This window comes from Synchiropus splendidus, chromosome 2, assembly GCF_027744825.2.
Source record: "Synchiropus splendidus isolate RoL2022-P1 chromosome 2, RoL_Sspl_1.0, whole genome shotgun sequence".
NCBI classification, from domain to species: Eukaryota; Metazoa; Chordata; class Actinopteri; order Syngnathiformes; family Callionymidae; genus Synchiropus; species Synchiropus splendidus.
This window is the reverse complement of record NC_071335.1, coordinates 34,171,560-34,187,254: the sequence shown is the minus strand read 5'-3', so window position 1 is coordinate 34,187,254 and position 15,695 is coordinate 34,171,560. Positions and strand designations below refer to the sequence as shown.

General features: G+C 40.1%; 1 protein-coding gene across 3 annotated transcripts; it reads left to right on the top strand.

Annotated features, from left to right (window-relative positions):
- The first annotated feature begins 507 nt into the window (after positions 1-507).
- Positions 508-15,157, top strand: LOC128754028 (phosphoinositide 3-kinase regulatory subunit 5-like). 3 transcript variants are annotated; one of them, XM_053856332.1, is made up of 18 exons: positions 508-693; positions 5,788-5,902; positions 6,800-6,915; positions 6,978-7,046; positions 7,882-8,020; positions 8,131-8,200; positions 8,314-8,488; positions 9,470-9,638; positions 9,719-9,787; positions 9,865-10,748; positions 10,828-10,953; positions 11,027-11,158; positions 12,371-12,464; positions 12,563-12,639; positions 14,060-14,153; positions 14,229-14,311; positions 14,386-14,498; positions 14,595-15,157. In XM_053856332.1, exons 2-18 carry the CDS (start codon positions 5,803-5,805, stop codon positions 14,743-14,745), a joined length of 2,661 nt encoding a protein of 886 aa, XP_053712307.1. In that variant the 5' UTR covers positions 508-693; positions 5,788-5,802; the 3' UTR covers positions 14,746-15,157. The 3 variants fall into 3 exon arrangements, with proteins under 3 accessions (XP_053712307.1, XP_053712306.1, XP_053712308.1); XM_053856331.1 differs by having other exon boundaries at positions 14,383-14,498; XM_053856333.1 differs by lacking the exon at positions 6,978-7,046 and having other exon boundaries at positions 14,383-14,498.
- Positions 15,158-15,695: the final 538 nt, after the last annotated feature.

Sequence of the window (15,695 nt, the reverse complement as noted above, 5' to 3'; positions counted from 1 at the left end):
ATTAAGAAAATAATATTCTGTTTATAATGGCATGTTAAGCCGCAGCATGACACGATAGGGGAATTCACCGTTGTAGATTATGCGAAATGTAAATGATAATCAAAGCAGCAGGGGGAAGTAATGCAGTAATTTCCTTCTCCAATACAGCTGACGAGAAAAGGCTTCAATGAGCTGGAACTCAACTTTTAATGTTCAAATTATTCAGTAATTTATATATATTCATGAATGATAATAAACTGTGAAAGAGAAAGCTAAGCTGATCAAGTAGCAACGCCGTTGTACATGTAATATATTAGCAGGAAATATATGGAAATACATAATACACCCTTTTAGAGGCGAGGAAATCGTGTGAAAATAAACAGACTGGATGACTTCCTCATTGAGTTCAACATCCCTACAAGCAACAACAAACACACCTTTGCATGCACACAAACACACAAACCAACCAGCCGTCTTCCTCTTTGTGCTCACATGCACAGCTCTCATACATTTCCTGTTTGCTGTGTATCTGAGCCGCACTGTGTGGGAAGCGCAGTGTAGTGTTGATCTCAAATCAACATCCAGGGCTGATTTTACTCGACAGTGGCCCGGATGTGGCTTCACCTGCCACACATTTGTGTTGTTCAATGAATACGCTCGGAGGTTTGTGTCAGAGAAGCAGCGACGACATGGAGGCTGTTCAGTAATCTACAGGTAAGGGCTTCTGATTTATCTTAAAGTTCAGTCGACTGTTTATCTCCACATTGGTAGCACACATTTGTCACTATTTATATTTATATTAAGGACATTCTGAGCTTGTAAAGTGGGATGTACAAAATGTGAAATTCCCAGAATTAGCACAGTTGCCTCGTACTGCTACTTCCTCATGAATGGATGCAGTTTAAATCTGGTATAATATAAATGAGCAAGTACAGGTGGTTGTAACATCTTGAGAGGAAGCTTTGTGGGCACCTTTCAGTGGAGGATTTTAAATCTTGTCCCTAGGGGACGGCAGACTCTGAACTATATGGAGAGTTTGTCTCTAAAAATTCTAACTCTGGAAGTTCATGTTGGGAAGGGATTAACCCGACGAACTTGCAGTCGAATACTGGTCGTGTGTTGCCAAAACATTACCAGAAGCCTACATGTGAGCTGTTGTCGTCTAAATAATTGCTGCTATATTACTGTTTCGGGTGAAGTTAGATACGGCAAAAGATGCAAAATATATTTAATAACTGGCTTTATCGATGCATCACATTTCTGAGAAAGAAATTTCTTCCTCACAGTTTGAATATCAGAACATAAAATCTTCGTTTTGCCAACACGTCCGTCGGCTAATGTGAAATATTGTAAGAATTAAGTTTTCAATGATAGTGTCATTAGCTTTTTAAATACACACCAGCATCAGTCCTACAGACTCACAATCATGCATGCAGAAATCATAGCCATGCATGAACACGAACACAACAAGTGTAAACAGTAACCAGGTGAAACAGGATGAAAGGCCAACTGAAGGAAGTCGAGGTCAAACCTAACCTGGAGTTGTAGAAGTGGTCATAAATGATCCCACATGCAAGTCTGCTACCTGTCTTTGGGGTTATATCTGTGTTAGTGTGGTGGCGACCAAACAATAGGGAGGCACCTGCTTCCTCAGCTGGGCCAGGGAAGTCTTCTTCCTGTTGGGAAGCAGTTGGTAATGGGATCATCCTACCAGGAGCTCCCTGTGAAGAAAGGGAGTCTGAGAAAGAGGCCCGAGAGAGGAAGTGGGGCTCTCAGTGCTGACTTGTACAAAGACTAGCAGCTTCATTTCTTTCATCTTTTGGTTTTGCTTGGTTTCAGTGATTCTTTTTGCAAATGTCGGTAATGAAGAAGTGGAAGTGACTGTTGAGGGCGGGACGATTCACGTCCTCTTATGAAAGACATCAGACTCATGCAGTTGCAACACTGGGACCTTTGTAAACAAGTGTGACGGCACTTGGGTGTTTTGGCGATTCTTCTTTTTATTGCAACTTCAAATGTGGACTAAAAAGAACATATTCTTGTTTAGCTTGACAGGCTCAGGACGTTCAGTGCCGTGCAACCCAAACAATCATGTCGAATGCACCAGTCACTGAATATTATTTTTCTTGGCAAACCTCTTCAAAGTGGCAACAACTCGTCATTCCACCACCAGTGATTTCACTTCACCATAATTGGTCACAGAGAAACTCTTTCTTTCACATGATTGTGGGTCTTCATTCAAATCCTGACCACAATAATGGATGACTTACTTCCACTCTCAGTGGGCACTACTCCAGCTCTTTGTATACCTGACAAAGACTTATGAACTTGGCACACGAATCCGACGTACAGCACTTGGTCTTAACTCCGAGACACAGTGCATCCTTCGGAAGTTTTCACAGCTGGGAAAATGTAAAGGTTTAACCTCTCAATGAAGATCAGACAGAAGCCATGTTGAAAGCTTCATGCTAAGAGCCGAGCAACTCGATCTGCGATCAGAGCACGACTCTTGTAGGGATGACACTAATGGTTGTGCTCACATCATTGAGCAGTCACTTAGGTTTCAAAGGCTATAAACCAAGACTGTAGTCAGTTCTGCAAAACATTGGAACTCTTTCGAGGACGTAGTACCTGAATGTGCATTGCTATCGTGTAATTCTCACAGATCTTTGAATCAATGATTTGAGAGCACGTTTTATTATTTTTTTTAGAAATATTTATTTATTTATTTTCAAAAATGAAACAAAAAATACTTAAGAGAAAGAGAATGTAAAGAGAATGTAAAAAGACAGAGAAGATGGTATGTCACGATATAAGTACACTGTTTTCAGATTTCAGACCGCAGTTCCATTGATGTGCCGCTTCATTTCAGAAAGTCATAAAACAGATTTGATATTTTTGTCAAATCTGTCCAACTTTTTGTGAAATGTATTCTTTCTTGGGCCACAGAAAAATTCAACCCCCTGAGCCTTGATTCTTCCAGGCCCCGGGTACACACCTCTTGGCTTCCAAAAGACAAATATTGAACAGTTACATTTTCATTATTAGACAAAATCAGGCAGGATAAATTTAGGATTTAGTCCTGCATTTCACAAATAACTTCACTGCTGACTTTCACAACCGTTCAAAAAAAATTGTGTGATGTCTGGAATGTGTTAAAGTGGTTTATTTTTGCTGGTGTTATATACTGTGTTGGTTAAACATTTGCAACTAAAGCAAATTGGAATTTGCTTGGAGCGTACATTTGTCACAGTGCAGTTCGGGTGAGTAGAAGTTCCCTCTTCTTTTATGTTCCTCTTCGTCAGAAGCTAGTCATCGAGTTTTTGGCAACAGAGTACTTCTAGCTCTGCACATGACCAACAGCATTCAGCTCCCTGTTAGACCAGGCGACTTGAATGCTCTTGATGTTCACATTTACTTGTAGCCCATATATTGATCATAGTGCCCTTTTATCTAGGAATTGCAGTAATGTTAGGTTGCTTTCATGTGTTTATTACCTCCACCTCAGGTTATGCTTTTCATTTCTCTGTTAGTTTGAGTGCAACATACAGTAACTCAAAAAAATATGGACAGAAAAAGTCATTTGATGTTGGTGCTTAAATTTGTTTGAATTCAAATGTTAGGTGAACTGTTAAAGCATTGTGTGATCAACACTGGTTAAACTGAGCAAAAGTCCTGGTTCAGTTGTATAAAATATATCACTTTTTATGCCAGTGTTTCTGTCATTCATCCGCGAGATGTTGACGCCTCAACTCTACTGCCACGTGCCGTTCGTTTGAGTACTTGCATTCGGAATGCAACTGACATGAGTAATAAGACTAAAACACATGCACAGCAATAACATCAACTTTTGGGTGAAAATGAGTGGCTTTGCGGAGGTATGTGCTGCCCGAGTGCCTTTCTAGATTCATCACATGGCAATTCTAGTTCTACCCATGATATCAATATTGCAATTGGTATATAATTACATTTTGTTGACAGTCTTTAATCTTCCTTCTCAGTATTCTCTATTCATCGATGTCTCCATAGAAATCTGTCTTCTGCAAGGAGCATGCTTCACTTGTTCCAACACCTCACAAATACTTTTCCCTTGTATTATATTTTGTATTTCTCACTTCCATGTTCGGTTTCCTCCTGTTAAAAATAGCCTTTTATCTGCCCTTATACTGGACAACTAATCCTGAAGCTTCCGAGCTTTGAGATCGGAGTTTTACAACCAATCGTGCCATTTGTGTCATTGCTTTTTTTTTTTTTTTTTGTCTCGGAATCTCCATAACACATATTGTCAGAGGCAATTCCTGATATTTTGTCCTTTGCCCAGGGTGGATTTCATACGCAGCAATCTGAAAAAGAGCTTGTGACTGAATAAAGAAAAGTCATACTTGAATCATAAGAACACCTCCCTTCAACTCGGTGCAGAATTCTGACTTGTTCTTTATATGATCAGAAACATCTCTGTCGCTGCCTCGGAGAGGATGTATCACAACGTCTGGCAGATAATGGCTCTCCTTATCAGTCAGCACGAGAGCTTCTTGATCAAGAGGATTGTTTACCACTAAATACGAGCATGTGACACATTATTTTGATATCACAAAAGTGCACAACAATTTCACAAGTTTAGGGAAGTAGCATGGTGTCAGATTCAGATTGAGAATGACGCCAACTAATTTTAGCGAACGATAAACACACGGAACCACAAAAAGCCGAGCAAAATAATTCAAGGAAGATTTGATTGTGAAATTGTGTTTTTTCCACTGTTGGCCTGACGGGATCCATTAAGAAAACAAAAATAAAAATCCAATATTTCAGAATTTCTATTTCAAACAGCTGAAGCAATGCTGTAACTTTCCTGTAATGTTTGGTCACATGCCGTCTACACAGCACTCAGATGGCAGCATGTTCCGCCAGTTTTCTTAAACCAGTTGGTTTCATCTATGTAAAGGGCTTTCAAATTGAGTCATTCAGCACCTGTTCTGTGGTGCCTCGAAAATGGAGAAGCCAACGCATGGGACTACCCCGTCTTTCCATTTTGCATATTGGAACGTATGTGGTCATCAGATAAATACATACACTTTGTAATCATTTAATCATCTGAGTTTAACAAAAAAAAAAAAAAAGCTCCCCTATCTATGATGCTTAACTATGGCCACAAGCTATGGGTAATGACGTAAAAAAGAAAAATCCACATGGTGCTTGCACTCAGCCCATACAAAAAATGGTGAGCTCAGTCACCCAGGAGAGGCTCAAAGTTGCAGAAGCCAGTTGAGGTGGCTATGATATAGCCTTCATAGGACGCCTTTTAAGGAACCCCATATATGTCAGGTGGGAGGAGGCCCCAGGGCTGACACACTGCTCAGGCTGATACGTCTCTCGGTTTAATCTGAATATTGCTCGAGAAGAGCTGGAGAAGGACTGGACTACCTGTGAACTGACTTTGGATAAGTGGTGGATCAATGGAATTTAACTGGCTTTATGAGAAAAATAAATAAATAATTGACGCAAATAATAGACGAATAACAGTCGAATCACGTCTAGACTTTCTTTGTCAGGGCACAAATTCCAGGTGCACCACATTATACATTGGTGATGGAGCGAATACATCCATGATGAAAGAGTAGATGAGGTTGCACTGACAGAAGGGAAATTCAAAGATGTCAGGATAGAAGCTTTAAAATGTTCTGGGCGCCAGTAGTAGACAGGTATTTATTTATCTGTTTCAGATAAACATGTCCCATATTTGTAATGTTACAATCCTAACTTTAACATCTGTGGGGTTTTTTTTTCTTTTCCTGATAATATCTGTGACAGAACCTGTACAGAAACATGCAGCACACATCATGCACGGAGGACAGGATCCAGCACGCTTTGGATCGGTGTCTGGATGGACTCAGACAGAGCCCAACTGCAGCTCACCACTGGAATGGTAAGACAATCCAATCACTTTCAAATGAACTGTTAAAATAAAATAAAATTAAAATAAACTATACTCAGTATCCTCTGGGTACAAGCTTGTAATGAATGCGTGCGCATATAATGAACACAGAGCGCCATCTGATGGTCATTTGAATCATCATCAATGATCATTATAGTAAAAAGAAAATCTAAATAAAAAACAAAGCACTCAAACCACGTAACTCAGTAAAGGTTGCCTTCACTGAAGTTTGCTGATTATTTCTGACTCACCATAATATTTTAATAGTATCAGGAGGGAAAGGTCATCACTCCATCCCCTTCAAATTTCACTTCAACATTCTGATAATATTGAAATCACATTTCATGTCATCACAACATGCAGGTCAGACACAATGTCAGCAGTTAAACCAGAGAATAAATGCTGTGACAGCCCCTGTCAGACAGCGATATGTGAGATCACAGGGGAAATGCGTTGATGGAGGAAGTTGCATTGAAAAAAAAAAGAGTCACGCTCTGACATGTGCTTTGTGTTGCACTGGAGGCAGGGGTTACTGCCAGTCATTTTATTAAGTCCACAATCATTAGTGGGTGATTTGTTTCCTTTAGTGGTCCCTGTAAAAAAAGCAGCAACCTGCCACTGTTGTCTTCTTTTTTCAATATGACAAATAATGCCATAGTAAGCATGAGTTATTTCTAATATGCTGTAAAATTCATAATATAATGCACAGGGAAAAGATGGAAACTTAGTGAACTCAAAAGACATTTTCAATTTAACAACATTACTGTAAAGTTAACATCTATTTTTTACACATTACAATTTAATACACCAGTGTTTCAGTGGCATCATTTAGTCTGTGTTAAAAAAAAACTTCTCATGATGACTGACGTAATTCCCCTTGCGTTTCAGTGTTGATGTGCTCAGCAGGCCAGTCAATGAACCGCTGGAGCCTCGAGGAGCTGGTGAAGAGGGACCCAGACAACTTCCTCATCCTCTTACAGCAGATTATCAGAAAAACCAAAGAGGTGAAAAAACAAACCCCTGTATATTGTTCAAGATTGTATTTTTTCATGCTGTGTGTGTTCAGGTTCAGGAGCTCTCCCAGTATGAACTGGTGGCTCCACTCGCAATCATGTTCTACTCCACGCTACTTCAGGTACGGCTCATGTCAGATATGGATCATTGAAAATGATTGCTCTCTTTCTCTGCGATGAAATAATGCATATGTTTCCACCAAACAATGGTAATTCAGGTTTTTGTGAGGTGATTTTCAAAACATACAACTCCACAAAATAGGACTGAAAATGATAAGTAAGCAGTGCGCCAAATAAAATCATTTAAAAGGGTGACCTAGAAAGGTTAAAAATGGCAAGTTATTCTTCTCCATAGCACCCAGCATACTGTAGCACCATTGATTTGACTGCAATGTTTATTTCAAAAATGAAAATAAAATAATAAAAGGAATATCAGGCAAAACCTTGTAAATGTAAGACATTGAAATACGTATTCAAAAAGGTGTGATTTATGACTTAAAAATAAATAAGCTCCCAACCTTTTTAATATAATAGATACATTTTTGTACTCGTCTTTAGAAGGTCAACATGAAACCCCTCAATACCTGTGAACATCCAGGCAGTGAGCACTGTGACTGGGCTCCAAGTGAACAACAAACTGGATTCCACTGATATTGTTGACTCCTTGAACAAGGAAAGCCAGGAAAAGGTCTAGCTGCAGACATGAGCCGGACCCGTCTGAGTACATAGGGCAGTCACAGATACATGAGGTCTCTCAAGTGGCATTTTTCACTGAGGACAACAGCTGCCAGGAACTAACTGAATAACTACCGGTTCTGGTTCTGTTGTGGATTTTACCTCTACAAGGCACAAGAGGATGTTCTCACCCCTGCATTTGGCTCAAGGAGCAGCTCCTTCAGTGACACACTGATACATCTCCCACCATTGATTTACCTCTAACCAATGTGTTGTCCACAGACACCTTACTGCCCGCCAGACAGGGAGCTGCTTGAAGAAGCCATCGAGGTGTTCCGCTGCTTCCTCACCTGGCCTGAACCTTACTGCAGTGTGTGTCGAAACCTTCTTTCCACACTCCAGCTGGAGATCAAGGCCCCAGGTGAGCACTAGTTTATCGCTTGCTGCTGGTCAGACAACAATTGTGGAGGAGTCAGTGAAAGGTTTGTGAATTGAAAGCTGTGGTTAAAATCCCTGCTTTGATCATCACAGGAATTTCCTTCCAGAGATTGGTTAGAGAGGAGCAGAGTCTGAACACAGCCACTGAAAACTCCAGAACCATGTAAGTACCATAAAGATCATGAACTTTATTTTCAGTTCTCTTTTGTTTTAGACAACTTAAAAGCAAGTTCGTGTTGCTCTTTCTTTTCTATAACATAACGGTGTTTTCCTCAGGACTGTTCTGCTGATGAACCCGGCTGAAGTTCCTCCTGACTTTCTCTCAGTGGCTGAGCAGCTCTGCAGCATTCAGCACTCACAGAAGGAAACCTACATCACTCTGATCAAGCATGCGTTCCAGTCCACTCTAGGCACCAAGTACCCACTTCACAGCATCCAGAGAGCCCTGGAGGTACCATGAATTTTAGAAATAAACAAGCCATCTCTTAATATAGGGATTCCATCTGACTCATAGGACGTTATCTCCCCTCCTGTGAGCCATGAATGGCAACAGACTCAATGGTGATATGCAACAGGTTTAGAGGTTCTGATAGCTTTAGCAAGTCTCCAATCTGGTTTTAAAATACCAACATTCGCACACACACATGCATATATATATGGAAATGGATAATTAAATTTTGTGACGATAGCATGATAAAACAAGAAGAAAATAGCAAAAAAAACAAAACACAATTATGCCATGCTGTTATATAGATGTTATATAGATAATTTCATTATGTATCGTCTCATTTTATATAAAGAGTCTCCATATAGATCTTAAAAGCACTTTTTAACAAGGACTTCTTTCCTTACTTTATATTGTTAATTTTCAGGGGCATGTCATTTATTTAAATTACATTTTTTGTCGTAATATTTCATATTTACTAAAATGGAAACCTAAAAAATAACTTTTCAAATAGCAATGGATGATACTTTTTTTTTAATGGGAGGTCTATGCTGCTGTAGGAAAATGATAAAAATAAAAATAAAAATGCACTTTGATATACAGCACATGAAAGTATATGACTTCAACAGTTCCTGTCAAAAATATATACCTTTACCTTTTTTTTACTAATACAAAAAGCTTAGCGCTTGAATCAGTCAAAACACATAACATTTCTTCTTGATCAGTTTTATCGTGTCACACTGACCCATGAGGGCTCCCTAAATACAGGTGGACACCCTCATGTGGCTCCTGGGTCATACTTCACGATTCATTGCAATGTCTTTGACATGACACTGAACCTAAAAATTAGATCAAAACTATAACAAGAAAGCCTGGTAAGCATCAGCAGATTAGACCATGCTAGTGGCTACCTGTACTGACCTACCTGTTTAGTGACTTGGTGAAGCTATATTGCCATGTTTATGACAAGTTCCAAATGTTTTTTAGGGAATGGGACTGACAGAACTTGGAGAAGCCTTCTCTACATTGAATAATCTTTTGGAGACGGCTGCTGCCATGGGTGCTCCTGAGAAAGGCCGCAGCCATATCATTGCTGGACTTGAGGCACTGAGGGAGGCGCTGAACATCCCAGGCTCCAATGGAAGGAAGTCTGATGGTATTAACTCAGATTAATCATATTCATAACCATGTTCAAATGTACTCATGGCTCTGTTTTTTTTTTTTTTTTACCCACAGGAATGCTACAAACACTTCCAGTCCCCACTGCCAAATGTCACATGTTCCACTGGGAGAACGATAACTTTGGTATGTTATGTTGTCCCCAATATGTGAACACTAACCCAAAGAGTTTGGGTTCATGATATTGATGATTCCTATTGCAGATGTGTTGAACAACCTCTTGGATCATGATGTTGAGGAAATTATAAAACGTGAACAGACCGAAGAGGAGCTGAGCTACGATGATGACGATGACATCGACAATCACACAGGGAGTGAAAATGAAGACGCAGACAAGAAAGAGGAGGAGCTTGATCTCGATTTGCCCTCGCTGACTTTCATTCCTGACGGCAACGATGCCAACTATCGGGTCTCAACCTTCTCCACTATTTCCTCCTTTTCGACGGCCTCCAAAGACTCCATGTTCTCAACGTTGTCTGCAGCCTCCGAGTGTTACACCCCGTCGCTCATCTCCGTCACATCTGGAATCGACAGTGACTACTTCGAGGACCCAGACGACAATATAGGCCTTCCTGTTTTAGGTGAAAAGGTCTCACCCAAGACTCTCAAGACATCGGTTCGCCTCAGCCAGCACTTGCATCGCCTCTTTGTGAGGCCCAAGAGCCCTCGTCTGCTGTATCGTGCCAAAAGTTTAGGTACTGCGGAAGCTAAAGACTTTTCTGTGGTGCAAAAGAAGCGCTCCAACTCTTTACCCCAACAGGTCCAGTTCAATACTACAAAGTCTTTAATGAACCCACCGCTTCAGACTCTCCAGCACGTGTGCTTTAGAAGACGGCCTATTCTGAGTAGTGACGGAGAGAATAAGGACACTACGCTGAGGGTGGTGGTGTTTGGTGCTGATCATGTGGCAGGGAAGGTGGCGCGGGCTTACAACAGTCTCCGACAACGGGAAAGCGAATGTCCACGTCTTAGCACAGCCTTCAGGCTTCAGTTCTATTTTGTTCCTGTCAAGAAAAAGACAGCGGCAACTCCAGTGACGAATCATGTGACCCACATCACGGCTCAGAAGGGAACTCCAAGGTCGAATGTGAGGCGACTATAAGTAACATCATGTTTCAAACGCTAAAGTGGTTGAGTGCTTAACTCTTTGTGCATTTATGCGGCAGGACTTTAATGTCCCTGGCTCAGTGGACAGCACTAATGACATTGCCAATCTCCTTGGCATGTTGGATCCCTGGTACGAAAGAAACACTCTCAGCTTGCTTAACTTGCCTTCCAATGTTGTCTGCCAGGTACGACCACTCTGCTTTTTGTTGTCCACAAGAATGGACCACACGTTAATGCCACCTGCATTTTCTTGAACAGCAAACATCCAAGACTGAGTCAGAGTCCTACAACAGTTCTTATGAGCAACGCCTGCCCATCCTGGCTGACCTGATCCTGTACTACTGTCGCTATGCCGCCCGCCCTGCACTGATCCAGCTCTACAAAGCGGAGGTGAGTTTGCTCTCCAGACTACACGGAACCTTTGTAAGTGCAGGAGTTCCTGGTCCACTGATCACACTGATGCACAAGACACGTGGCAGCTAGGATGATAACAACAACAACAAACATGGAGGAATCCCTGAACAAAAGCATACAAAAGCATCTGTTTGCTTTGGTTCAGGGATGTTTTTCGCTACACAATGGCCAGGGTTTCCACTACTCCGAATGTACTTGAAAGTCTTATACAATTGAAATTCTTATACAAATATTTTCAAGACATTAAAAGAGCTTTAGTTTAAATAAGGAGATATAAAAACTTGAATATAGTCACCATCATGCTTTATTGTGCTATTGTCAAACTGATGAAAAATAAACAATATTTTGTTGTTTAAATGTATGTATGGCTCCATCATTTGATTCAGTCATATACCAAATTCATTCAAATTGAAAAATGTGGCTTCTTCTGGCAAATATTCTGATACCATTAGACTGCGATTAATTGAGATTAATTAATCACACATTCTCTAATTAAATAGATTAATATTTTTAATCTAATCCCACCCCTAAAAATACATTTGAAAATGTCAAATAGTATTTTCAATGTCTAATCTATTAAGGTAAGATAGATTTTATAGTCAATTCTGCCATATACATAGCATATAGAGGATCGAAATGTCATTACTTAACGGCGACATTGAACTATAAAATACAACATAAATAACAAACACAACAGATACAACATGAACAGCAAAAAGAAACATAAATAACAACCAAAACATAAGGAGCAATGAAAGTGCAAACAACTAAAGTGCAACTGGAAATGTGTGTGTGTGTGTGTGTGTGTGTGTATGAGTGTGCACGTGTGAGCAAATGAACTCACAAGTCCCTGAGATTCTAACGTCTCACTGTCCATACATAACCTGTTTCTGTGACGGTCCAAGCCACGCTGTTGTTCAAGTTAAAATAGCCTGAATAGGCAAATGTTGATAAAGAGATGCCACATAGCAAATTAGAGGTTGGTCCATGTCATTGACCAGTCAACTCAATGACAATAATGCTTTGTAATGCAGCTGGGATATGAGACCGGTGCTGTATGCCTGAGAAATTAGTCCGTAACTGACGAGAATAATGTCATGACCTTTGATGTGACTGATGTTCGCAGAAATCCATGGCTTGGATTCAAGCTTGGGTTCATCAAAACATTGGTTGATTTATCTGTTACAGTTGACGTTAGCATCCGGAGAGAGGAAGCTGGAGGTGTTTGTTCACTCCCTGGAGCTGGGTCACAGTGCAGGAACACGAGCGATCAAGGCGATGGGTGAGTGACATAGAAAGTTGATCACTCTTTTCATCTGCAGTATGACATGTTCTCTGCCTTGTTATGCCATATGTAACTGTGCTATTGTCACCGTGTAGGTGCTGGCAGTAAGCGGTTTGGCATCGATGGTGACAGAGAAGCACTGCCTCTGACCCTGGATGTTGTGTACAACAAGGTAGGCTGGTGTACAGAACTTTTATTCTCCTCATTGAGAATAAATGACTGGTAAGATTAGTATATTTCTGCAGGTATTTGTGATAATAATTACACAACCATTGAGGCTCCAGTGTGTGATCTCATGTCTGTGTGGTTGTAATACCAGGCGTCAGGATAAACCGCTCACAGTTAGTTAACCACTTGCTTGGTTGCAAGGCGGTTTGTTGCCTTCAGATGTACTTGAGAGTCAGCAATATGAAGGGGCTGTTCACAGTATTTGGATCCACATCATGTATATTTTGTGACATTTATCCCTATATTTCATCATCCTTTGCACATTTTAGTTGTGTTATTTTATTTTATGACATCACTCTGTTTTACATTATAATGCTTTTTTCATAACGTTATTTCGTGGTGTGACAATATTTTGTGATATTTATATCTTTTCTTGATATTGTCAGGTTACTTCTTGATACTCATTGAAGTAACTCAGACGAGGCTTTTCTTCTTTTCTTCTTATTAAACTCAATGAGAACTTCTTCACTCAAGCACAGTCACACTCAAAAAATGCCCCACACTGCCTTCTGCAGGAAAAACCTGGCACTAACTAATAATGCAAGATTAGTTATTTCATGGTACTTATGTCATTTTTCTTGATGTTATTTTGAGAAACTTACCACATTATTTTGTCAAGCTAATGTTATCGCGTCATATTGTGTTATTACGTCACTTTCATTGCACTATTTTTCAATACTTACCACGTTATTTCGTGACATTAGCTCATGATATTATCTTCAGGGCAGGGCCATGTACAGCAGTGTCGAGGCGATGACGATAAGGTGGACACTTGTGCGCTGCTTGTTAGGTGAAAATCAGGGTTTATTTATTAGGGTTTATTACACTTCAAGTGAGAACTTCTGCGCTCATCTGTAAGCAACATGTAGTTTCCTGTTCATGCAACACGTGGAGATTTACCAAGCGTGCAGACGACCGAAATAGACATCAGCTTCAACCACTTTATAACACGTTTATGCTCCCGAAGGTGTTACTTCTAGCTCATTTCTTGTCAAGAGGAAACATGAGAAATATCACAAAATAACGTGATAATGTCACAAACCTAATTCTGATCCAACAGTCAATATCAAGCCAACTTAAGGCTAGTAATAGTTTTGCCCAGCTGGAATCAGAAAAACAGACCCATGAATTGCATCTCATCAGCCAGTGAGGTTTTTCAGTTCCTGCCGCTCCATTTACTTTGTCATTCAAATCACAATCTACTCGTTCTTATGACTCTGTCCACTTGTTCCTTTTTTTTGGCTGACATGTCCACTTCATGCCAATTGTTTTGGTTTAAAGTGTAAGCAGCAGAGACTCTATTGGTTCCCTGTCTTCATGTATATAAATATCCTCATTTGATAGATGCTCTTGTGTGTTTTTAGGTCACGATTAGTGGAAGAAGCCAGTGGAAAAGGGAAACGAAAGTGTGTACTTCAGTAAACTTGACCAAAGCCTGTAAGAACCCTGAGGAACTAGGTATACTGCACAAACACAATCTTGCTTTTAAATAAAGGAAAAATGACATTAATCGACTGCGTTTCACTGGATCAGACTCAAAGATGGAGTGTTTGCTGCTCACCATGACGGAGGTCCTGAAAAGACAGAACAGTAAAGCCAAAAAGGGCATTAACCAGGTGAGGATCCCAAACGTTTGTCTCACACTCTTTCAGTTTCCGACATACATCTACTTTGACTCACCTTATAGCAGCTGAGCCTCACTGAGGTCAAAGTCGACAAGGTGCAGGTCAGCGGTGTGGAAAACACAACCTTTGCTGTGTGTCTGGACCAAGATGAGAAAAAAATAATGCAAAGTGTTGTCAGGTATGATTTATGCTACTTACATTTCTCTAACAAAAAGGTTGCAAAGAAGTAGAATTCTTGAATTTCAATGATGTTTGTCTGTTTTCCATGATACAGGTGTGAAGTCTCAGTGTGTTTCAAACCTGACAACTCTTCAGACTGGCGCCTTCGAAGAAGACATCAGACGGCTCAAATCAAACCGCTCAACCCCACGTTCTGCTCCCTTCTCTGCTTGCCCATAGTCACCTTCAGTGGGCCTCTTCCTTGAGTTCCACGGAACACGGTGCTGGAGCAAAAATAAATAATAATATTAAATCACATTATTGTGTTATAGGACCGTGTCTTTATCTCAGAGAATACACTGTAAAAGCATCTATATATTTTTCTTATTCGTTTTTTATATGATGTTGTTATTGTATAGCATGTTGGGTTTTGTTATGTTTGTTTTTTGTTTTAAACTGAGTGATGCCATGGTTTGTGTTGTGCGATTATTAAACTGACCAGCAGGGGACAGTGTTGACAAATCATTTGCCTTGTCGCGTAACACGGTTGTAGAACACAATTCCGAAATTGAAATACACTGTTTTGCACTTTTCCCCCCCCACACAATTGCTTTTTTTAACTGAAGTTGTATGTAAGACTAAAAGAGATCATTGTCGTTTGGTACAAAAATAAAACTGATGGACGTTTGTACTACGTCTGACTGCACGTTTTGTCTCTCTCGCTCTCAAATTGTGTGAAGTGCAACAATATAAAAAAAATTAAAAGTAGAAGTAAGTGAAGAGAAAACGATGGATCGCTCTGGGTTGTCTTATCTGAAAAACGTACATAAGTTCAACTGGCATGTTACCATCACCGGAATCCACTGCTGAATTCAAATATTTTAAATTTTAACAAAGCAAAAGTTTAACAATTTTGTAACAACCACAGAAATTCTATGTTGAATGTTATTACAAATCTACTCCAGTTTTCAGTGTTTACGACTTTTTTTTTCACAGCACAGTTTTTCAAACTGACCTGATCCCGTAAACTCAAAGGATGTTTTTACAGCATTTGATCCCTGAAGCGGGAAGTGCCACTTTCTACGGTAAGAGACACACCTAATTATATTTTAGGTCAAGAGGGACTCCACCTCGAGAGAAAATACTTTCACAGACACAAATGATGCCAGCAAAGCACTGTGTGTTAAAACCTTTCCCAAAGAGCAATCTGTCAACC